This window comes from Myotis myotis, unplaced genomic scaffold, assembly GCF_014108235.1.
Source record: "Myotis myotis isolate mMyoMyo1 unplaced genomic scaffold, mMyoMyo1.p scaffold_m19_p_3, whole genome shotgun sequence".
Classification (NCBI taxonomy): Eukaryota; Metazoa; Chordata; class Mammalia; order Chiroptera; family Vespertilionidae; genus Myotis; species Myotis myotis.
Window position 1 is genome coordinate 162,696,662 of NW_023416335.1, and position 25,477 is coordinate 162,722,138.

Below are 25,477 nucleotides of genomic sequence, written 5' to 3' on the forward strand. Positions count from 1 at the left end.
GCCAGATGTACCCCCTTCTGCCACAGGATTTTTGCATATAGTGTTCTTTGTGTCCCCAAGGCCCTTCGAGCTCCCTTATTCTTTGGATCTTTGTCCATATTTTGTCTATCTTTCTTTCAAAGAACTTACCACAGTTTATAATAACACATTTACTTGTGATTATCCCCCCAAAACACACACACACACACACACACACACACACAGATGAGAAGCTCCCCAGAGCAAAAACATTGCCTATTTTTGTTCATCATTGTATTCCAAATGTAAGTGAATAAATACACTTAACAGGCCTTAACGGATTAGATAAGGATTTTCCAAAACCTGAGATAAGGTTCCTTTTTGATGGAGCAAGCAAAGAAGGAATTACAGATTTTCTAGTGTAAACCACTACAGGGAGGAGAATCAGTATCTGATGCCCATTTTGCTGCAAACTCTGAGTGTTTTCCCTGACCCCTTACAGAAATCATCCCTGATGTTAACGTGGAGCCTGTTTCCAAGACCCATCATCCTTCCCAGGAAGGTCCATCATTCTCTTCACTGCCTCCCACTTCAGACTAGACCAGCGGTTCTCCACCTGTGGGTCGCCACCCCTTTGGGGGTCCAACGACCCTTTCACAGGGGTCGCCTAAGACCACCGGAAAACACATATATAATTACATATTGTTTTTGTGATTAATCGCTATGCTTTAATTATGTTCAAACTGTAACAATGAAATTGTGGGTCACCACAACATGAGGAACGGTATTAAAGAGTCGAGGCATTAGGAAGGTTGAGAACCACTGGACTAGACCCTCTCTTCAATCAGTCCCGCTCTCCGGGGCAGTGGCTACGCCCCCTGATGGCACAGGAACAGGGGTGGTGATAGTAGAGAGTTGAGTAAGGTAGCACTCACTCACTGCTTGTCTCACAATAAACATTTCACAAAGCCCTTTCACAAACAGCACCTCGCTCTGCCCTCAAACCAAAGCAGACACCGTCACTCCCATTTCACTAGATGGGGAGGTGAGGTCAAAGGAGGCAAGTGACCCGCTCAAGGTCGCCAAGCCTGGGTGAGAACTGAACCTACGGACTCTGACACACAGTCAGTCCAGCGCTTTTCCTTACATTCGCCACCCCAAAAGCTGGGTTACCAGTACTTACACCTGGTTTCCCCATCCCCTTAACTAAACACTGCTCCTGACTCCTCACTGCCCAGCCCATTTCCGCTCCCCACCCAGAACTTGCCAGATGCCTGCGCAATGGACGGGGGGAGGGGGGCGGGTGTCAGAGCGCGGGGCTCACTACCAGGGTTGGGCCCCCGCCCCCGGTCTTTCCGGCGCTTCCCGAAACCCCCAAAAATGGCACAATGAGGAGACCCGCTTCACCTAAGTATGGCCCCTGGCTACTCTCCCACGTTCCTGCTCGACGCGGCGAGGCCAGGACAACAGGGAGCACCCCGGGAGGCCAGAGGTCCCCGCCGGCGCACACGGGATGCGGCGGTGACCCGCCAGCTCCCGGACTCGGCCAAGGTCACCCTCTCGCAGCCCCCGCCGGCTCCCAGCCTCCCGGAGCGCCCCCTGCTGTCCCGGGACGGCCTCCCCTCGCCCTCAGGGAGTGGCCTGGGCGTCCAGCTGGGGGGCAGGGGCGGGAAGGTGGACAGGGGTGAGGAGGCTGAGCCCGGGGAGGGGCGGGAGGCGGGCCCTACCTGATAGCGGAGGACGCCGTCGGGCTCGTTACTCCCGGCGCGCATGGCGGAGCCGAGCACGGTGCCGCCCGCGGGCTCCAGGCCGAGCGTCAGCAGCGCGCACCCTCCGGTCGGGTCTGAGCGAAGCGCCCCAACGGCGACCCCGACTCTGGAGCCAACGGTCAACCATCGACCTCCTCCGCCTCCGCGGCCACCGGCCCGCGAGGCATCGCCGCGGCCAATCAGCGCGCGGCCTGTGCAGCCAATCAGCGCGCGGAGCACGGGAGGACGCTGGCCGGCGGTACCCAGGGCTACCGCGAGGAGGGGGCAGCCCGAGGAGCCCAGGTTGCCGTGGAAACCGCCTCCCTCCCTTCAGGGGCCCCTGGGCTTGAAGGTCCTTCCAACTGCTTGATGGAAACTGAAAATCTCATGCTTCTATTTGCAGCTGCCCCTCACCGTGGGAAAGTGAGAAAGTGTTGATTCTGTCTATTCTGATTTTATTCTTTGGATGATTTTTAAATTCTGGGGAAACGTCCCTTGGGGGTTGCAGAAGGAAGTAATTGAGGATGAGGGGAAAGGATGAGAATACTTGTTAATCTCTGAGCTAGTGGCCAGATTAAAGAGCATTAAAGCTAAGCAGACTGGCCGTGATCCTGTCTCCTCTACAGACTCGCTATGACTTAGGTCTCCTCCTTGGGTCTCGGGTTGGCAGCAAAAAGCACAAGGTTGAACTGAAGATGGTTGTTGAAGTCATAACACAAAAATGCTTCCAACTTTTCCAAGAAGGCAAATTATTATCGAATAACGAGAACTATTGATTTAAGGCAACGTTGGGAAAGCATGAGTAACACATTCCATTTGATAAAGGTTTTAAAGAGAAGAGAGGTTGGCCATCATCCAACCAGTCCTCTGTCCCCAAGCGGAGGGAAGGGGCCTTTCCCTTTGTATGTACTATTACATCAGACAGTAGGCGAGTCAGAACAAAAAGAACTGTTGCAAATCATTCCCCAGTCTCCACAGAAGCTACACCTGAAAATAACTAGTCAGGGACATGTTAAAATTTCAACCCTGCATACCACCCTTGCACTGTCCCTGAATTGTGAAGCAAGGTTGTGCTTCAGTGTAACTGAGGCAGAACCATATTTCTAATCTTTATAAACTCCTGGTCCTGTTTCTGAGTCTTAGCATTCATTGCCACAGGCTCTATCATTCGCTGCACTAAATATGTCCCTTGACTCTGGCGTTCACACCCCATCATTTCCCATCAAATTCTTTTTTAAAAAAAAAAATATATCTTATTGATTTTTTACAGAGAGGAAGGGAGAGGGATAGAGAGTTAGAACATCGATGAGAGAGAAACATCAATCAGCTGCCTCCTGCACACCCCCCACTGGGAATGTGCCTGCAACCAAGGTACATGCCCTTGACCGGAATCGAACCTGGGACCCTTGAGTCCACAGGCTGATGCTCTATCCACTAAGCCAAACCAGTTAGGGCTCCCATCAAATTCTTAACTTTTCTTCAAAGTCAATATATTTTAATTGAATATTGGGGTGACATTGGTTAATAAAATTATATAGTTTCAGGTGTACAATTCTATACATCATCTATGTATTATACTAGAGGCCCGGTGCACAAAAATTTGTGCACTCAGGGGGAGGGGGGGCCCTCAGCCCGGCCTGTGCCCTCTCGCAGTCTGGGACCCCTCGAGAGATAACGACCTGCTGGCTTAGTCCTGCTCCCGGGTGGCAGAGGGCAGGCCCAATCCCTAGGTGCAGCCCCTGGTCAGGCTCAGAGCAGGGCTGATTGGGGAGTTGGGGCGCCGCCCCTGTCATGCACAGAGCAGGGCGGATCGGGAGGTTGCGATGCCACCCTCAGTCACGCTCAGGGTAGGGCAGATTGGGGGGTTGGGGCACCGCCCCCTGTCATACTCAAGGCAGGGTCCATGGGCAGGTTGCGGCGCCACCCCCTGTCACGCACAGAGCAGGGCCAATCAGGGGGTTGGGGCGCCTTCCCCTGTCATGAACAGAGCAGGGCGGATAGGGAGGTTGTGGCCCCGCCCCCTGTCACACACAGAGCCGCAGGGCAATCAGGGGGTTTGGGCACTGCCCCCTGTCACACTGATCCCGGTGCTGGGAGGCCTCTCGGCTCCGCTAATCCCGGTGCTGGGAGGCATATTACCCTTTTACTATATAGGATAGAGGCCTGGTGCACAGGTTGGGGCCAGCTGGTTTGCCCTGAAGGGTGTCCTGGATCAGGGTGGGGGTCCCCACTGGGGTGTCTGGCCAGCCTGGATGAGGGGATGGTGGCTGTTTGCAGCTGGTCACACACCCTTCAGGGTGGGGGTCCCCACTGGGGTGCCTGGCCAGGCTGGGTGAGGGGCTGAGGGCTGTTTTCAGGTTGGCGGGTGACTGAAGCTCCTAACCACTCCTTTTTTTCTTTTTTTTTAATTCTGGGCCAGCTTTAGCTCTCAGGCTTGGCTCCAGCTCTTAGGCCTCCGCTGCTGAAAGCAGGTTTCTGGCCTTTATTTACCTTCTGTATTTGAAACAATGTTGTGATCCTGCTGGCTGAAGCCCGGTGACTAAAGCAGGTTTCTGGGGTTTTGTTTAGCTTCTATATTTGTAACATAGTTGCTTAGAGTTGCAGCTCAGAGGCCGGCAGCGGCAGGTGGGGAACATTGGAGCCCTCCGTCACTGAAGCAAGCAAGCCTCATGTTCGCTTCCAGCTGCCTGGCTGCCGGCCGCCATCTTGGCTGGCAGTTAATTTGCATATCGCCCTGATTAGCCAATGGGAAGGGTAGCGGTCGTACGCTAATCACCATGTTTCTCTTTTATTAGATAGGATGGTGTGTTCACCACCCCAAGTCAAGTCTCCTTCCATCACCATTTATCCCCCCAAACCCTTCTCTACCTACCCCCACCACTCCTTCCATCTGGCAGTCACCATGCTGTTATCTGTTTCTATGAGTTTCGGGGGTTTTTTTGCTTAATCCTTTCACCTTTTTTACCCAGCCTCAAACTCCATCCCCTCTGACAGCTATCAGTCTATTCTTTATTAGTCTGTTTCTGTTGTGTTTGCTAGTTTATTTTGTTCCTTAGATTCTACATATGAGTGAAATAACCTGGTACTTGTCTTTCTCTGACTGGCTTATTTCACTTAACATAATGCTCTCTAGGTCCATCTATGCTGTCACGAAGAGTAAGATTTCATTCCTTTTTTACGGCTGTGTAGTATTCCATTGCGTAAATGTACCACAGCTTTTGTATCTACTGATCTACTGATTATCTATATATATAAAACCAAGCAACCGCAATGCCGGAATGACTGGAACGACTGGAACAGCTGGTTGCTTTGACACGCACTGTGGCCCCAACCACCCAAGGCCCCTCCCCTTGGCTGGCCAACCTCCTGTGTCCCCTCCACCCAGCCAGCCCGGCCCCTATTGGCTCCAATCAGGGTGGGCCAGCCAGACCCTACCCGTGCATGAATTCGTGCACCAGGCCTCTAGTTGTAAATAACGCTGCAATAAACAGATGGGTGCATATACTCTTTCGAATTAGTGTTTCAGGTTTCTTCAGATATATTGCCAGAAGTGGAATTGCTGGATCAGAGGCAGGTCCATTCTTTTTTTATTTTTTAAATATATTTTTATTGATTTCAAAGAGGAAAGGAGAGGGAGAGAGAGAGAAACATCAATGATGAGATAGAATCATTGATTGGCTCCCTCCTGCATGCCACCTACTGGGGATTGAGTCTGCAACCCGGGCATGTGCCCTTGACCAGAATCAAACCTGGGACCCTTCAGTCTGCAGGCTGATGCCCTATCCACTGGGCCAAACAAGCTAGAGCGGCAGGTCCATTCTTAATTTTTTTTAGGAATCACCACACTGTTTTCCACAGTGGCTGTACCAACAGTACAATAGGGTTCCCTTTTCTCCACATCCTCACTGGAGGCTACATATCAGAAAAAAATATTGCTATAAGAAATGTCCGAGATTTTACTGCCTATGTTTTCTTCTAGGATTTTTATAGTTTCAAGTCTAACATTTAAGTCTTTAATCCATTTTGAGTTTATTCTTTAGTTTGGTATAAGGAAGTGGTCTAGTTTAGGGTTTTTTAGCATTTATCTGTCCAATTTTCCCACCACTATTTACTGAATAGACTATCTTCACCCCATTAATGTTCTTGCCTCCTTTGTCATATATTACTTGACCATAAAGGCATGGGCTTATTTCTAGGCTCTCTATTCTGTTCTATTGATCTATGTCTCAAAGTCAATCCCAAAGGTCACTCTTCCAAGAAGCCTTTCTCATAGCAGATGCTGTGATTATTTAATTACATTGTATGTTGACTTTAACTTACTGTAATATTGTACATGTTTAAAGGCAATGGTAATTTTTCTTATGCCCTTCTGTATACTTCACAGAGCTTCAAAGAATGCTGGCAGTTAGCAAATAGAACACCTACTATGTACATGCCCCAATAGCACAGAAGATGCAGAGAAATCTAAAATAAAATACAGCCCAGTCAGCATGGCTCAGTGGTTGAGCATTGATCTATGGACCAGGAGGTCACAGTTCCATTCCAGGTCAGGGCACAAGCCTAGATTGTAAGGCTCAAGAGGGCAAGACCCTGTTTTTGTCTTATTGCTATTTCCCCAACACCCAACACAGGGCTGAATACATAGATTCTTAGTAAATATGTTTGGAATTAATAAATGACTGAATCCCAGCTTAAAGACTGCTTAACTCTGAGAAAGCTGCTAAACTTCTCTGAGTTGCTGGCTCAATTCCCAGTAGGGGCGTGCAGGAGACAGCCGATCAATGATTCTCTGTCATCAATGTTTCTATCTCTCTACCCCTCTCCCTTCCTTTGTCTCTAAAAATCAATAAAAACAGCCCTAGCTGGTTTGGCTCAGTGGATAGAGCGTCGGCTTGTAGACTGAAGGATCCTGGGTTTGATTCTAGTCAAGGGCACATGCCTGGGTTGTGGGCTCGAACCCCAGTAGGGGGCGTGCAGGAGGCAGCCAATCAATGATTCTCTCTCATCATAGATGTTTCTATCTCTCTCTTTCTCTCCCTTCCTCTCTGAAATCAATTAAAAAAATATTTTAAAAAATCAATAAAAACATATTTAAAAAGTAAAAAATATGTAACATAATACATATCTCGGGGAGGCTAGGGGACTGTCTAGGGCGGGGGGATAAAATGGACACATATGTAATACCCTTTGTAATACTTTAAGAATAAAAAAAAAAAATACATATCTCCAAGGGGCTTACAATTGAATCAGGGAAACAGGATTTACTGTATGTTAATATAATGACAAGCTAATTGAACATAGAATAAGAACCCTATGAGTAACATAAACAACAAAGATTGTAAAAATTCAAAAGAGGCAGACACAGCTGACTCTCATAGCAAGTTAGCCTGGAGGTCAAATCACCCCCGGTATTGCCGACAACAATCAAGGCTTAACTACAACAAGACTGCGCACAAAGACCACAAGGGGGTGCACCAAGAAAGCATAAATAATGCGGAGACAAAGAAACATGACAGAAATGGAGGATATAGAGCTTAAAAACGCACTTTTAAGGTCTTTCAATAATTTGCTAGAAACTGCCGATAAATGTAGTGAGATCCTCAAGAAATCTAATGAGACCCTCGATGTTGTGATAAAGAACCAACTAGAAATTAAGCATACACTGACTGAAATAAAGAATATTATACAGACACCCAACAGCAGACCAGAGGAGCGCAATAATCAAGTCAAAGATTTGAAATGCGAAGAAGCAAAAAACACCCAACTGGAAAAGCAAAATGAAAAAAGAATCCGAAAATACGAAGATAGTGTAAGGAGCCTCTGGGACAGCTTCAAGTGTACCAACATCAGAATTATAGGGGTGCCAGAAGATGAGAGACAGCAAGATATTGAAAACCTATTTGAAGAAATAATGACAGAAAACTTCCCCCACCTGGTGAAAGAAATAGACTTACAGGTCCAGGAAGCGCAGAGAACCCCAAACAAAAGGAATCCAAAGAGGGCCACACCAAGACACATCATAATTAAAATGCCAAGAGCAAAAGACAAAGAGAGAATCTTAAAAGCAGCAAGAGAAAGAAACTCAGTTACCTACAAGGGAATACCCATACGACTGTCAGCTGATTTCTCAACAGAAAATTTGCAGGCCAGAAGGGAATGGCAAGAAATATTCAAAGTGATGAATACCAAGAACCTACAACCAAGATTACTTTATCCAGCAAAGCTATCATTCAGAATTGAAGGTCAGATAAAGAGCTTCACGGATAAGGAAAAGCTAAAGGAGTTCATCACCACCAAACCAGGATTATATGAAATGCTGAAAGGTATCCTTTAAGAAGAGGAAGAAGAAGAAAAAGGTAAAGATACAAATTATGAACAACAAACATGCATCTATCAACAAGTGAATCTAAGAATCAAGTGAATAAATAATCTGATGTACAGAATGAACTGGTGATCATAATAGAATCAGGGACATAGAAAGGGAAAGGACTGACTATTCTTGGGGGGAAAAGGGGTGTGGGAGATGCCGGAAGAGACTGGACAAAAATCATGCACCTATGGATGAGGATAGTGGGTGGGGAGTGAGGGCGGAGGGTGGGACGGAAACTGGGAGGAGGGGAGTTATGGGGGGAAAAAAGAGGAACAAATGTAATAATCTGAACAATAAAGATTTAATAATTAAAAAAAAATCCAAAAAACAAAATTCAAAAGAGAAATGATCTTTATGACTTGGGGCACTTTAGGAACATGATACAGAGAATATGGATTTTATCTAAATCTGAAAATAGTTGGGCCAAGGTAAGGAGAGTAAGCATCTTAACGCTTAGGCAAAGACTTAAGAATGCACGTGGCCCATTCAGGGTAACAGTGATTTGGACCAAAGGTGAAAGTTATAAAGAGGGGCAGTAGGAAGTAAAAAAAAAAAAATGTGGTAAAGAAAAGCTATGGCCAAATTTTGGAGAGTTGGCTAATTAGTCCTGCTTTTATTTTTCTCACATGATAGAAAGTAAAACTCTGTGGTCTTAGAGGGCACCTCCATGCATCAAGACCCGGTTTAATAGTGCAAATACATTGTGTCATTTAATATTCATAACATCATTATTTCTCCATTCCACTGGTAAGAAAATTGAGACTCAGAAAGGTTTAGCAGCTTTCTCAGAGTTAAGCAGTCTTTAAGCTGGGATTCAGTCATTTATTAATTCCAAACATATTTACTAAGAATCTATGTATTCAGTCCTGTGTTGGGTGTTGGGGAAACAGCAATAAGACAAAAACAGGGTCTTGCCCTCTTGAGCCTTACCATCTAGTGGGGAGAGAGCGAACAAGATAATTACAGGCTGTGGTCGCTTCAGTGAAGTAAATAACAGGTCATAATGTAGAGAGTAACTGACACGGGGTTGGGGAGAGCTACTTTATTTTATTTTTATTTTTTTCTTTATTGATTAAGGTATTACATATGTGTCCTTATCCCCCCATTGCCCTCCTACCCCCCCACCCCCCAAGGGGAGAGTTACTTTAAATGGGGTGTTCAGGGAGGGCTTCTCTGAGGAGGTGAGGAGAGCTTCTTCTGGTGAGATGAGTCAAGGACAGGTCTGTCTGATTCCACTAGTTCTTGGCCTCTATGCAACATATCCATATAAGTGGTACCATTGCCAAAATCTGCCATTAGGGGCACGCCAGTTAGAGGAGGAAACCGAGGCGGGGGGCGGGGGTCAGTTAGACTAGCTCTTGCAACATGGTAATTCAAGAGGGGCCAAGGATAGCGACCAAAGGAAAAATATGCCCACATTTTCCTCTCCCCAGAAAGACAGCTCCCGGCCATGGGAGTGGGCTTGAGTGGGCAGAGTAAAGAGAGGATTGAGGAAGTAAGTAGAGGGTTCCCCGGAGCTCGGATGGGTCTGATTTCCCTCCAGTTCAAGCATGGAACAAGTCAGAGCCCCTGGCCCTTGACTCCAGAGTCAAGAGCGCCATCTTCTGGTCTATTGTGAAAATTACAAAAGGAACTAGGCCACAGAGTCGGCTTCCGAGGCTGCCTGGGGCGGCTGCCCCCTGGGGCGTTGCAGCCTATAGGCCCTGCCCCCCAAGCCCACCCCCGGACTAATTTGGTCTCATTCCCTGAGAGACCCTGGGCTCCAGGCTCCAGGTTTCTAGCTTTTATTGCTCCCTACACTGCTTGGAAAAATGCAAATATGCTGCTCTCAGCCCAGCCAGCAAGCTGGGGGAGCTGGAAGGACATTCAGTCAAGGGCACCGCCTCACGCTCTTACTGTTCTAAAGAGAGCAGGAAGAAGACAGCCAAACAGCAGGACATAACTCAGCCTTCTGGGGCCTGCGCAGGATGCTTGGCCTGGAATGAGGCATACCATTCAAAATACACATAGAGATACACTGCACACATCAACAGGGAAGCCAGGAGGCATGCTACATGGGTAGCTTTAATTAATCCTTGCACTGATTCTATGAGATATGTTCTATCATCCCATATGAGAAAACTGAAGACTGCAGCTTAAAGGTGTAGATTGCCCAGATCACACAGCTGGCACAGTTAATAAATGGAGACGCTGGGCTCTGAGATCAGATGTATCTGATATAAGTGCACATGCTTAACCACCTACTGCCTCCCATGGGGCTGCCTGGGGCCTCCATCCTTCTCGAACTTCTATAGGCTCCAACCTCCCTGCATGGCTTCCAAATGTGGCTGTCCTTCCAGATTTGTATCTCTAGATCCTTCTTTAATACCAGTGGTGGGGGGTAGGAGGGAGAGTAGATCTTGAACCCCCTGTAAAATATATGGGACTCTCCTTTCAGATAAGTACACGAAAACCCCAAATTTTGTATATAATTATAAGGCTGTGTTCACAGCCTTTCCAGGGAAGCAGTAGGCACCTTGCATGTATTATTATCTTTAAATATTGGCTGAGAAACATTGAAATTCTCCTTATTCAGAGGCAAAAACACAAGAAACTCAAAAGGTCTAAGAAAATGTGCTCATATAATTGCAACCAACTCTTCCTTCCAAAGCATCTCAATTCCTCCATCAATTCACCATGTCTCTTGCCCTGTTTACACTGTCCAAAGGGCCACCAGGGCAGAGGTTCTAGTCCAGTGATGGCGAACCTATGACACGCGTGTCAGAGGTGACACGTGAACTCGTTTTTTTGGTTGGTTTTTTCTTTGTTAAATGGCATTTAAATATATAAAATAAATATCAAAAATATAAATCTTTGTTTTACTATGGGTTTTTCAAAATGCTGACACGCTGAGCTCAAAGCGTTCGCCATCACTGGTAGTCTTTACTTGCCATTAAGTACTCCCAGTTCCCAGCTGCATCTCATACCTGACTTCCTTTCTCCCTCTTCCTCTTAATTACACATCTAAACCCAAGAAAAGGCTGGTGGAAAAAATGTGGAGATTCAAGGAAAGACTTAATTAGGGCTTGTTTGTGCTGTTGTCTGGGAGAATTTCCTTTGAAGGGAGGGGAAGTGGGAAAGAGATACCATTCTTCACCAAGCTAAAGAGGTTACGCAGGTGCACGATTTGCCTTCAGCCCTTGCCAAGTCACAGCACAGCCAGAGACTACAGAACACAAGTTTCTTTGTTCACGGCATGCTGCCAGCCTGGAACACGGCACATCCCAGGGAAGAACAATGAAGCACCACAAAAACTGACTCTTGACTGGGCAAATCAGCCCCCTCCGTTTGTCATCACCAACATTATTCATAGAAATTCCCTGGATTGTACTCACTTACATCTTGCTCCAAACTGAGACCAAACACAAGTAAAATAGCAAAAACCTACATTCTGCCTTCTCTGGAATCATGGGAATCTCTGGGCAGAGGCAGAGGTGGCGGGAAGGACCACTAGAAGGGGCAGACAAAATAGAAAAGCAGGCCTTGGATGTAATATGTCATGGGACTTCCAGACCCGTGTGGGAAGTAGTTCCAGAATTTGGGAGAATCAAGTGTTAACCAGGGACCACTTGCCAAGTCCTTGATGTCAGATCTGAACACATTTATATTAATTAAATACATCTATCTTATCCGTTTCTAACCCAACCAAGCCCTGCTTAGAAATCAGGTCTGTGTACCGTCGTTTCACCCTACGTTTTATCTACCTGGGGATAAGGCCTCCTGAGCTTGTTATACAAGTAAGAATAGGAAAGTTCCTACTTTTAGCCAATAGACCTGGATTTTCCTCAGGGCGGCAGCAAATTCAATACCTCATATTTGTATAATTCTATATACTCTTAACTTCTTTATCACCTTATCTCATTTCCCTTCAATGCATCTGCAAATGTACACAAAACATTTCATGGACTAGGAAGCTGCAATGTGACTAGCATAGGGACTTGCCCGGGTCAGTTAATAGCAGAGCTGGGTCAGGAACTACAGATGCTGCCCAGCCATGTGGCTCAGTGGTTGAATGTTGACCTATGAACCGGGAGGTCAGTTTGATACCTGGTCAGGGCACATACCCAGGTTGCAGGCTCGATCCCCAGTGTGGGGCGTGCCGGAGGCAGCTGATCAATGATTCTCTTTCATCATTGATGTTTCTCTCTCTCCCTCTCCCTTCCTTTCTGAAATCAATAAAAATATATTTTAAAAATAAAATAAAGCAAATCTCAGGCCTTCTTAGAAAGAAAAAGAATACTTACCTGGCAGGGGAGACACCATGATCACAAAAAGAAAAAGAAAAGAACCACTGATGCTTTCCACTTTATTGAGTAGCTTCCTAGAAATACAATTCCATTCAGCCACTTCTTGCATAAAATTGAATTCATTTCAATGAAACAGTGAAAATACGAATTTCTTTTAGAATTGACATGAACTCCCCATCGCAAAATCTCAAGGTTTCTCCTCTGTTACTCTTTCCTTTCAGATGACAGTTTCATATAATTTTCACTTTGGAAAGCTTGTCAGTGATACCCATTCATTAGTTTACTTAACAAACTCATGAAGTTCTGAAAATAACTATTACTACTTTTTATTCAGGAAGCACATATCTGACTTAGATATAAATTCAGTCCAAGCTACTCTTATTACCCATGAAACATCCCTTAAGGCCTTTTATTTTGCAGTTAATAAAAAAGAAAAGAGATCCATTCAGACATTTGAGCTGGGGCAAGAAAGAATAGGTATAGAATTTGAAGGTATTTCAATGATTTATCTTTGTTAGTTTTATTTTGTGGTTGTTTTGTTTGTTTGTTTTAACTCCTACTATCAAATTGAAAAGGCCAGCCTCCTCTTTAAAGAAGGCAAAATTTCTCTGTACTTTCTTTTTTTTAAAATATATTTCATTGATTTTTTACAGAGAGGAAGGGAGAGGGATAGAGAGTTAGAAACATCGATGGGAGAGAAACATCGATCAGCTGCCTCCTGCACACCCCCCACTGGGGATTTGCCAGCAACCAAAGTACATGCCCTTGGCTGGAATCGAACCTGGGACCCTCAACCAAGGTACATGCCCTTGGCTGGAATCGAACCTGGGACCCTTCAGTCCGCAGGCCGATGCTCTATCCACTGAGCCAAACTGGTTAGGGCACTGTACTTTCTTATAAAAGAAAAAATATATGCTAGGTTTACTAAGAACTACCCAGGCTATGAGATGGTCAGCCAATAAATATCAAGGGGAAAACAAATCCAGCCTCAAGACAGAAATAGACACAATCGGCTTTGCTGGGTAAACAAAATGAACAAGAGCCATTACAATTGGATTGTAACCTAATGATCAGTTTGGGCCTCTCCAGAATTTCTTGTCCCTGTCCCCTTAAAAGTCCTATAGACCAGTTTTCTATTCAACACAATTTCTCTCCACAGCACCCCTGAGAAGGGGCCATCCAATTTCCTGGATATTTCCAGTGACCGGGAGCTCACTGCTGATTATCGGCCAGTGGCCACATTCCCGGTTCAGTCTGTCTCCTTGAAACTTCCACTCTTTATATTCCAAACGCTCCCCTCTGTAGTTCCAAAGAGAAAAGTCTGCTCACTCTTCCACATGGCGGCCCTTCAAATAGTACAGCCAGTTAGGATCCCCTCCCTCGTTCTTGTCTTCCTGAGAGGCCATGGTCAGGATGGGATTGCTGTCTCCAGCAAGCCCCCTGCGATTCTAGACCCCTGGGAGAACTCCCAGCAATGACATACAGAATTTAAAAAGATTCCACTATGTTTGTTTTCGTATGTGATAATGGTTGTGACTAATCTTAGCAGAGGCACACTGTAGTATTTAGGAGTAGTGTATCATGATGCATACTACTTATTTTCAAATATTATAGCAGTATAGATATAGGAAAAGATGGATATGCCTAGGTAGAGATAAAAAGAGAGAGAAATAGAAAGTAAATATGGAAAGATGTTAACAATTGTGGAATCTAGTGGAGGCTTTACAGATGTTCATTGTCCTTGTTTTACATCTTCTCTCTACGTTGAAATTTTTCATAACTAAGATTTTGGAAATAGAAGTGGGGGATTAAAGAGCAATAAAGATATTTTTAAAACACAAATCATCAAACAAAAAGAGACCTCCATCCAACAAATTCTCAGGCCAGTGAGCACTACTTCAGAATACCTCCTGCCCCAAGCTGGCCAAATGCCAAAAGTACAGATTATCCCCAAACTATTAAGATTCATGCCTAAAGCAAGACACTCAGACAGTTTAAATGATAATGAATGTGCAAAGGTATGTAAAGGAAGAGGGAGAGGGGAGAGGGATGAGGAGAGGGGAGAGGGGCAAAAGGAAGGAAGGAGGAAGGAGGAAGGAGGAAGGAGGAAGGAGGAAGGAGGAAGGAGGGAAAAGGGAAGTTATGACCTAAAGTCTGTCCTTCTGGTAATACTGACTTCAAGATAAAAGTATAGGCACTTTATAACAATAAATGTTTACTTTACAATAAAGATCTAACAAATATCAAATAACATAATAATAAATATACAAGGAAGAATTGACACACATAGTATTATGAGAAGAGCTTATTTTACCTCTCTCAATCTGTGACAGAGCAAGACAAACAATAAGTAAAGATATATACTTGAGGAACATAATTGATATGATTGGTATATATTAAACACAATATTTTGAAAATAAGGAATATATCTTTTCAAGGGCTTATGAACTATTCACTAAAATTGACTATTGGAGCAAAAGAAAAATAATAAATTCTGTAGAATAAAAGATATTCTATTATCATAATGTAATAAAACTTTAAATCAGTAACAAAATTTTTTAAACTCTACTAAATGGATTTTTTAAAAATCTTAATTAATTCATAAGCAAAGAAAATTAAAATTGACACTGCATAAGACTGAGACCAAAAATATTTTATAGCTTTAAATAATTACACATATAAATATGAAAATGAAAAAAATGAATTAAGCACCCAACTCAAGAAGTTAGAGAGCCACCGAAAAACTAAAGACTTTCAAAAGAAATTATTAAATGAGAAAAAAGAAAAACAAAGAGCTTATAAACATATTCAAGAATATTTCAAATTAAATTACAAAGCTATAGTCATCAAAATAGTATGGTACTGGCATAAAAACAGACCATAAACCAATGCAACAGAATCTAGAGCCCAGAAATAAATCCATGCATATTTGGTCAACTAATCCTTAACAACAGAGCCAAGGATACTCAATGGGGAAAATAATAGTGTATTCAATAAATGTGTGGCTGGGAAAACTGGATATTCACATGCAAAAGAATGAAATTGGACCCTTATCTTACACCACTCACAAAAATTAGCTCAAAATTGGTTAAAGACTTAGATATAAGACCTGAAACCATAAAATTCCTAGAAGAAAACAGAGAGAAAAAGCTCCTTAACATTGGTCTTGGCAATGATTTTTGGGGGTAGCACACCCAAAGCACATGGTACAAAAGCAAAAACAGATACGTGGGACTACATCCAACTAAAAAGTTCCTGCACAGCAGAAGAAACGATTGACAAAATGAAAAGGCATCCTATGGGATACAGTTTTCCTCAAAAATTAAAAATAGAACCTATGGGAATGTAGGAAAATAGCTGCAAACCATATATCTGGTCCAGGATAATATCCAAAATGTATAAGGATCTGGGAGGGGCTATCGTGGGGTCCAGGTCTCTGACGGCAGGAGCTTTGGCCGTGGCCTGGGATCACTGTGGCCCCGCTGCCGCTGCTGCTGCTGGCCACTCTGGGGCTGGGTCAGCAGCCACACCCCACGCCCGGTCTCTTTACTTTTTGTTTTGCTCTGTCACAGCCTGAGAGTAAAATAAGCTCTTCTCACAGGCATAGCTATGACTGTGGGGCCAAGGTCACGCAGCTGCTGGTGTTCCCTGGGGAAGGCTGGACTATTCAATCCAAGGTGATGGATGAATTTGGGAACCAATCTGAGGTGAACGACTGCGCCAGCTGCTACGACTGGGTTACGGCCTGCAGTCCTCTCTGCTGGTGACAAAGGCGGCCACGTGCTGGAGAAGGAAGGGCGCTCCCAACTGAGAGTGTCCATAGAAGCTGTGCCGCCTGACGGTCACGTAGCACGAAATGTTACTCTGGTCTGTCCCAAAACTGGCCACACCTGGAGGACACCAGGTGGCCACTGGTGCCACCCATCACATTCTCACTCTCTACCCTAAAAATAAAAAAAATTATAAGGTACTCATACAACTCAATAGCAAAAAAACAAATAATTCAATTTTTAAATGGGCAAAGGACCTGAATAGACATTTTCCTAAAGAAGACATGCAAATAGCTAATAAGTACATGAAAAGATGCTCACTGATCATCAGGAAAATGCAAAGCAAAACTAAGTGAGATATCACATCAACCTATTAGAATGGCTATTATCAAAAAGACAAGAGACTTCCACAAACTGGACACTGGCTTCTCCACATCTGCTTCCAAGCCACATCTGCTTCCAAAGAATGCTTTGAGAAGGTAAGTCATCCCATGTGCACCAACAGCTTCCCAAAAGAACCACAGTTGAAACTCACTTTTAGCATTTCAAAGATGACTATGTATAAAAGGCAAAACACCAATTATGCTTGCATTCATAAATATCACTCTGAAAGTTTTGTTTTTGTAACACTGGCCTAAGGCTTTTTCACATGGTTAGTTACTAACATGAGTCCTTTATTAGTAACTTCTTGATGAGGAGCTAGTGTTTAGAATGCTTAGCTCATCTCTTTCTTTGATCATGTTTCCAGTGGAAGGAAGCACTCTTCGTACCCTTACTTGAACCTTCATGAACATCAGAGTAGTACCACAAGTATTGGAAGCTTCTGATCAAGGGTCCTGAAATTTTCTTCTTGATTTTCTCTGTATTAAATTAAATTGCCTTTTAAGGTAACAGAGATCATAGTGTTAAGTTGTTAGCATCAGCTGTCTAATTTAACTCTTGGAGTGGATGTATATGTGATTGAAACAAATGTGAATCGTGTTTTTTTAAAATACATGGTGGCAAAGTGACTTAATTGATCATGTATATTCCTCATCCCTGAGGTTTCTAGTTTACATAGTTATTTTATTATTTGTTAGCTGACTTAGTGTCTACATACATTTCTAGATATTGATTGAGTATAGTTATAAAGGATATTTATTTAATCCAGGGATTGCATTTTGAAATCATTGTAATTATTTTCTTTTCTGAGGTACTCAATGTAAAATATATAATAAAATTTTTTAAAAAGAGTTATCACAATCACCATTATTACTTAATGTGTCAGGAGGGGATTAGCCAATGGAACTTGACAACATAAAATAATAAAATTTATGAAACATCAGAAAGAAAAAGATTAAATTATAACATTGCAAACCTGGAAAACCTCAGAGAATCAACTGAAAACTATTGCAAACAATAAGACAATTCAGAAAAGTGGCTGGACACAAGATTATTATGCAAAAAAATCAATAAATTTTCCTATAAAACAAAGCACAGTTGATTAGATAATAGAATGAGAGAAACTATTCCTGTTACAGTAATAAGCAAAGAAATGAAAGATTGCCCTAGCCAGTTGCTCAGTGGCTAGAGCACCAGCCCGAGGACTGAAGCATTGCAGGTTCGATTCCTCTCCCCTTCCCTTCCACTCTTTCCAAAAATCAATAGAAAAATCCTCGGGTGAAAACTTAACAACAACAAAATAATAATAAAAGAACAAGCAAACAAGTAATAAGCAAGAACTACATGAAAAAAAAAAACGACTACTGAATGGCACAGAAGTCTTGAGCAAATCGAATGGCATACCCTGTATCTGGTAGGAAAAACTCAATTTTATTAAAGCTGTTAATTCCCCCTTACTCTTCTGTAAATTTCAGGACATCACACACATTACCACGAGGGTTTATTTTTTCATGGTCAAGCAAAACTATCCAGGAAAACTGAAAACACAAAAACAAAACCAAAAAAAAACTGGGTAGATTCCTTCCTTACCTCCCACCTGCTCTGGAAGGAAAATGCTCCAGAGTGATTACACTGGGAGCCTCTTTTCTTGAAGAATGACTGCAAAAGGGCCCCCAAAATGGCTCCCCTGACAGAAACTCCACACCACCCTGTTCCTCACACTGAACATCACTGCAGCTGGCAGAGCTCCCGCTCCCTGCAGCCCAGCCTTCCCACAGCCACAACCCTGGGCAGCGGGGATCTTCAAGCAGAGAGCTGTAAACACGAAGCTCCTGAGCTGTCACCCTGAGCAGCACGTAGAGCACTGGGATCTCCAGGCCTTGTCATCGGAAGGCTTTGCCATGTGAATGAGAGATGCTGTTCTGGGTTGAATATTGTGCGCCCCTCCCCCCCCCCCCCAAAAAAAAAGACATGTTGAAGTCCTAACCTCCAGTACCTCAGAATGTGACTTTATTTGGAAACTAGAGGCCCGGTGCATGAATTCGTGCACCAGTGGGGTTCCTCAGCCTGGCCTGTGGGATCGGGCCAAAACCGGCTCTCCAACATCCTCCAAGGAGTCTCAGATTGCAAGAGGGCACAGGCCAGGCAGAGGGACCTCACCGGTGCAAGATCAGGGCCAGGGAGGGACGCAGGAAGTTGGCCAGCTTGGGGCGGTGGGGACTGCAGGAGGGCTGCAGGGCATGTCCAGCCCATCTCGCTCAGTCCCAATTGGCCAGACTCCAGCAGCAAGCTAACCTACTGGTCAGAGCATCTGCCCCCTGGTGGTCAGTGCACGTCATAGCAGCCTTAGCATATCATTAGCATATTACGCTTTGATTGGTTGGAAGGATGACCAGTTGACCAGACACTTAGCATATTAGGCTTTCATTATATAGATAGGGTCATTGCAGATGTAATTAAGATGAAGTCATACTGGAGTAGGCCCCCTAATCCAATATAATTGGTGTCCTTAAAAGAGATGGCCATGCAAAGATGGAGGATTGGAGTGACATCTACAGTCCAAAGAATGACAAAGAGTGACAGGAAGAATACATTGAACTCCATAGAGACAGCGCTGGGGCAAGTTCGAGCCAGATGGGCACTGGGTGACTGTGTGCTTGCTGAAGAAAAGTAATTAAACTTGGGCAGCCCTGACCGGTTTGGCTCAGTGGATAGAGCGTCGGCCTGCGGACTGAAGGGTCCCAGGTTCGATTCCGGTCAAGGGCATGTACCTTGGTTGCAGGCACATTCTCAGTGGGGGGTGTGCAGGAGGCAGCTGGTCGATGTTTCTCTCTCATCGATATTTCTAACTCTCTATCCCTCTCCCTTCCTCTCTGTAAAAAATCAATAAAATATATTTTAAAAAAATAAATAAATAAACTTGGGCAAATGAGGTCCTTAGAAGCTGAGAGATAAAATGTCAGTGTATGCATTTTTTTTAGCAAACTTGCTGGGAGGAGCATAAGAAGAAGCATCCAAAGGCTTCAGTCAACTCCTCAGAGTTTTCTAAGAAGTGCTCAGAGAAATGAAAGACTAACGAGAAAGGAAAATTTGAAGACATGGCAAAGCTGGGCAAGGTCATTATGAAAGAGAAATTAAAACTTATATCCCTCCTAAAGGGGAAACAAAAAAGAAACTCAAGGGTCCCAAAGCACCTAAGAGGCCCCCTTCCACCTTTTTCTTGTTTTGTTCTGAGTATCACCCAAAAAATCAAAGGAGAGCAGAGAGCATCCCGGCCTACCCATTGGTGATGCTGCAAAGAAGCTGGCAGAGATGTGGAATCATACTGCTGCAGATGACAAGCAGCCTTATGAAAAGAAGGCTGTTAATCTGAAGGAGAAATATGAAAAGGATATTGCTGCATACTGAGCTAAAGGAAAGCCTGATATGGCCAAAAAGGGAGTTGTCAAGGCTGAAGAAAGCAAGAAAAAGAAGGAAGAGGAGGAAGACAAGGAAGATGAAGAGGATGATGAGGAGAAGGGAGATGAAGAAGATGCTGCTGCTGAATAAGTTGGTTCTGGCACAGTTTTTTCCCCTCGTCTATAAAGCATTTAACAGCCCTGTACACAACTCATTCCTTTCAAAGAGAAAAAAAAAACCTGAAATGTAATCTGTATAAGATGTTTTTAAACTGTACAGTGCTTTTTTGAATGTGTAATTTTTAAAAAATATTTTATTGATTTTTTTTTTTTTTACAAAGAGGAAGGGAGAGGAACAGAGAGTTAGAAACATCAATGAGAGAGAAACATTGATCAGCTGCCTCCAGCACATCCCCCACTAGGGTGTGCCCGCAACCATGGTACATGCCCTTGACCGGAACCGAACCTGGGACCCTTCAGTCTGCAGGCCAACGCTTTATCCACTGAGCCAAACCAGTTAGAGCTTGAATGTGTATTTATTTGTTTGTTTATTGTCGTTAATTTTCACTGAGGATATTTTTTCCATTGCTTTTCAGAGAGAGTGGAAAGGAAGGAGGGAGGGAAAGAGAAACATCAATGTGAAGAGACACATCCACTGGTTGCCCCGCATGTGCCCCATGTAGGGGCCCGGGATGAACCTGCAACCCAGTTGTGTGTCCTTGACTGATTTGAGCGATGCCACAATTCTTCGGTGCCTGGCCTGACACTCCAACCACTGGGCCACACTGGTCAGTGCCAAATGTGTCTAGATAGCCCTGTCCTGGCGGTATTTTCAATGATCACTAACCTTGCCTGGTACAGTATGGGGGCTGTAACTTGGCATGGAAATTTAAAGCCGGTTCTTGGTGCACAGCACAAATTAGCAATATATGAGGATGGTAGTTTTTACATCTCAGTTGTCCCTGATGCAACTTACACAAAATAATTCTTGTTCTGTTAACTGAATACCACTCTGTAATTGCAAAATCAAAAATTGCAGCTGTTTTGTTGACATTCTGAATGCTTCTAAGTAAATACAATTTTTTTAAATTAAAAAAATGATTGCCAGGAAGAAGCATAGAAGGGTTCCTCTATACTATAGGTTTTAGATGGAGCATGGCTCTGCAGATTTCTCCAGAACCGTGAGACAATAAATTTCTGTTTTAAGCCACACAATTAGTGGTACTTTGTCACAGAAGCGCTAGGAAATTAATACAGATGTCTACAGTCAGAATATGTGCATTCCACACTAGGCAGGCAGCTGAGCACCTGGTGGAAGTTGTCAATAGTTTTAAAAGGAAATTCTGACCCAGCCAACATGGCTGAGTGGCTGAGTGTCCACCTAGGAACCAGGCAGTCACAGTTCGACTCCCAGTCAGGGCACACGCCCGGGTTGGGGGCTCGATCCCTTGTAGGGAGCTTGCAGGAGGCAGCTGATCCATGATTCTCTCTCATCATTGATGCTTCTATCTCTCTCTCCCTCTCTGAAATCAATAAAAATATATTTTAAAAAATAAAAGGAAATCCTGACTGTCCAAGCTAGAAGTGCAAGGATCTCACGTTTGAGAGACACACCCTGGGGGCAAGACATGGCTTTCACAGGCCTCCTAACTTTGTGCAGCCTCCGCCTTGAGGACTTACTGGCCTGGGCTGGCTCGCCCTCATTAAGTGCAGTCTCCTGCCGCAATGAGCCCACTAGCCAGGACCAAGCTGGCTCTGTTATTACATAACGCTAGTAACCCCTAGGATCCTGGGGACAGAGGGCCCCAGACCAACTTCTGGATCTGATACTGCTGCACGTGGGGCCTGGAACACTAACTTCTGGAGACAGCCGAGGCATGTCACTTATAGCCCAAATTATGGGGGCCACCCGGTCACATTGTGTCCCTCACTATACCTGCGTCTCTCCCACTTAAACCCATCAGGTTAATTTTTACTCATTCTTTACTAATCTGGTCATGTCATCTCTTCCTCCAGCAGGTAAACTAATCACTCCCTCCTGGGCCTCCCATATACATGTCTCTGATACGGCTCTTATCACACTCTAGAGAAATGTTCAGGAGACTGGGAGATAGAGACTAATTTTTCTCTCTGACTCCCTCGTACCTAGCACTGTACCCCACACCGATAACACTTTGTGGCTTCCACAGAGCTTTCATATACATTAACCTTTCCAACTGTGGACAGAATGTTAGAATGTCCTTGCTTATCCCGGGAAGAAAAATCTCTCTCCTGGAATAATTTTATTTGTAGCTGGCGATCTCCCTCATTGTACAGAGTTCCCTGAGAGGGACATGCTGGTTCTTTGCACTCCTCTCGTCCTAACCCCATTTACACAGAAGTTACCCTTAGTAAATGCAACTGCAGCTGCTGCCACCACCACACTTCCTATTTTCAAGGAGACATCTGATAACCCCGTTCTGTCACTCTGGTGTTTTCTGTCTCATGAATCTCCAGGCAGTCCAATTTGCTTAATACCATGTGATCTGCTGCACCCAGACCACATTTTATGGTCTTAATTTAATTTATTATAGACATTGTGGCATGTCTGTTTTTTTCAGAAAAACAGGCCACCTCTTACATTAGTTATTTGGCCATCAGCTCGCTCCAGGTTGACAAGGGCAGGAACTTTTTATATCTCTTTTTCTAGTAATGGATAATATTTCCTCCTGGAATAAGAATCAAAAACCTTAATAATGTTCATAGCCTTTGATCCAGCAAGTTCCACTTCTAGAAGTTTTACCCTAGGAAAATCAGACTTTACAGCAGCACTACTGATATGTAACAGGGGAGACTTCATTGGGGAATTTGGTGCCATCTCTCCAAAACAAACACGAAGGATGTGGTTGGCCACCGAAGATCAACAGGCCTGAGTTGTAATGAAATGAAGAAATGGTGATCTCCCAGGCTCACCCAGCACTAGCGGAGGTTGAGATACAGCTTGCTCTGGGGAGCTGGGAGATAGACCAGGCACTGGACCAGCCTCTTGCCTCTAGTCTTGTGGTCACTTCCTCTGCAAAGGGGAAGTCCTTAGTTCCCCTGGTTTCTCACGTATCTCCCAGTCCTGCCTGGGAAATTGCCTGGTGCAAGGGCATCTTACAGGATAAAGCCTAGAAAAATGGGAGGTCCATCCTTCTCAATCCCTCCTGTGATATGTCCCCACCTCCCCACTGGGAGGCACCACTCAACTCTTTCTCTGCTCTTTAGAGAGTCTGAAGCATCATTTCCTAGGTCTTTCTTGGGAGTTTCTCTCTGCTTCCGACCTGCCAGACCTGCATTCCTCCCCACTGGCTGCCACCACCACCACATTCCGCGGGATGCCTCTCTATGAATTGACACAAGAGGCCAAGGGAACAGCAACCACCACCAGATGTACCCTTGTCTCATTTCCATTCCTTGCGCTGCTTTCATTTGCTTTGGGAGTAAACCAAAATGAAAGAAATTTGAGCAGGATTCAAGTTCATTCTTGCCTACCTTCAAATCCAGACCAAACTTCATGGATCAGCCAAACTCATGAATGATCTGTACGGTCCCTGCCCCAGATCAGAAAACAAGTAAGTAAAGCTTTAGGGTGGAGTCACAGGCACATACTAAGAAAGTCACATGTTGCCTCCACTGACATTTGAGGGTCCCCAGTGCATGTAGTAGAGTTCAATGGCTCTCCTGTCAGCACAGAGAAGTGGCTCTGGTGCCTACGTTGCTATTGCTAAACTTTGGAACATTATATTCTGAGTGATTTACATGCATTACCTCATCTAAATTTCAAAATAGATTCATATCAACATCCTCTTTTTAATAAGAGAAAATGGAGGTTTAACAACTTGCCAACAATTAGTGCCAGCTAACTAAGGGACTTCATGCCTTCACTCTGAGAGTCTCTCCTTTGTGGGGAGGAATGCTAGCAGGGCCTCCCCGCCCCATACACTGCAATGTGCCTCCCCCATAGGATCAGGCCTGTGACGAATGGGTGAAGTGACCTGGCACCTCTGGTTCCAAAGGCAAGAAGTACATGAGTCCCAGCACCAGGACTTCACTCCTCTATGAGGTCTCAGAGAAGCTGCTCACATATGCAGCAGGCTAGATTCCCATTCAGACATGGCTTTCTCAGCTTTTTAAGTCAAATGATAAGATTCACACTGGCAGTAAGATTCTCTGGTTTCCTAGGTAGGATTGTCACATTCCAGGTTCTGTAGAAGATCCCGGTTTTGGTAGACTCAAAGCAAAATCTTAATGCCCTTGGAGGAAGTCTGGGTGCCTTTGGGCTGGTAGTACCCCTATTTTCCCTTTGCTCTCTTCCTTGGCTCAAAAGTAGTCCACTGAGTTCTCCCACATAACAGACATCAGGGTGGGGTGGACACCAAGAGCAGTCTAAGCTCCAGCTCAATAGTGTCAACAGGAGCCCCAGTTCCATCATCCCTCTGCTTCACCCTGTCACTGTGTGGGTGTTGTCCTCAAGTAGGCTTCTGATGGACTGTCTTATTCTTATCTCTGTTTGTTGTTATTTTTTCCCAAAGAAATAAAAGCTTTCCCAGAGGCTTCCAGCAGACACTCTTCTTTGCCCATTACTGGCAAGGAGCATGATCGCCATATTGAGCTTGGATTAATGACCAAGGAACCAAAAAATGCCAGGAGGTCAAATGCCCTGACCACTATAACCTTCAAATTTAGCGCCTGTGGGTTCATCAGGCTATTGAATGCCAGGTCTGGAAAGTACATTACAGAGCCCATCAGGGTGTGAGAGTCCATCTCCAGCTCTGAACAGTGGGGCTGCTGCTTCTTCTGTTCTTGAGCATCCTTGTTTTGTGCCTGTTAAGTCACTCAGTGGTTTGGCAAGCCTGCAATAATTTCCCATAATTCTCTTATCACAGTTAACCCCCAATATTTTGTCTTGATAATTAACAAGCAGAGCCATTTTTTTAAAAGTTTGAGCTCATCCTTGTTGTGAAAATATATGCCTGTCACATGTTACTGTGGTCTGGCAGAATGGGCATATTTTAAAGCACCACTTGGTCTGTCTTCTCTGGGCAGAATGAGATATGAAGGAGTATATTCATGCTCCTCTAAGGTCCTGCTGAAAAAAATTATGTCATGTAAACAAACTGGATAATCCACATCCCCAATCCAGTTTTTCATGGAGTGGCTGAAGGGATCAAATGATTTGGGGCATCCCTTCAAATTGATAAAACTCCATGGACAAGTAAGAATTTTATTTTTTCCCCTCACTAACCAAAGGTTTTTCTTAGTATCACTCCTCGCCAAATATCACCAACTCCCTCTCTGGCAGTGGGTCCCAACTCTGAGAAAACCTATAAACATCTCCATTGTGTAGGGCTATTTAGGGCTGGGGGTTATAGGACCTCACTGATAATCAGTAGCTCTTCAGAAAGTTTCTGTAAATCCTTGATTTCAAACAAAATCTATTTTAATCTGCTCTCAGCAAACTTAACTCACATTCCATTCATTAATAAAGAAAAGATTATTTTCATTTAGGGATTTCTTTTTAGTCTCTTCTCCTGATCTCTGCGTC

General features: G+C 44.3%; 1 protein-coding gene and 1 pseudogene across 5 annotated transcripts in view; one reads left to right on the forward strand and one right to left on the reverse strand.

Moving 5' to 3' along the window:
• SLC4A8 (solute carrier family 4 member 8) overlaps nt 1-25,477 on the reverse strand; it is a 121,878-nt gene that overhangs the window by 84,506 nt on the left and 11,895 nt on the right. Inside the window, exon 1 of one of the 5 annotated variants that reach the window (XM_036299416.1) lies at nt 1,686-1,837. The exons of the other annotated variants lie outside the window; for them this stretch is intronic. Within the exon in view, the coding sequence (XP_036155309.1) occupies nt 1,686-1,730 (45 nt within the window). The 5' untranslated portion in view covers nt 1,731-1,837. Of the gene's footprint in view, nt 1-1,685; nt 1,838-25,477 lie in introns of those variants that run through there. 5 annotated transcript variants of the gene reach the window in all.
• Nucleotides 15,757-20,062, forward strand: LOC118649701 (annotated as a pseudogene).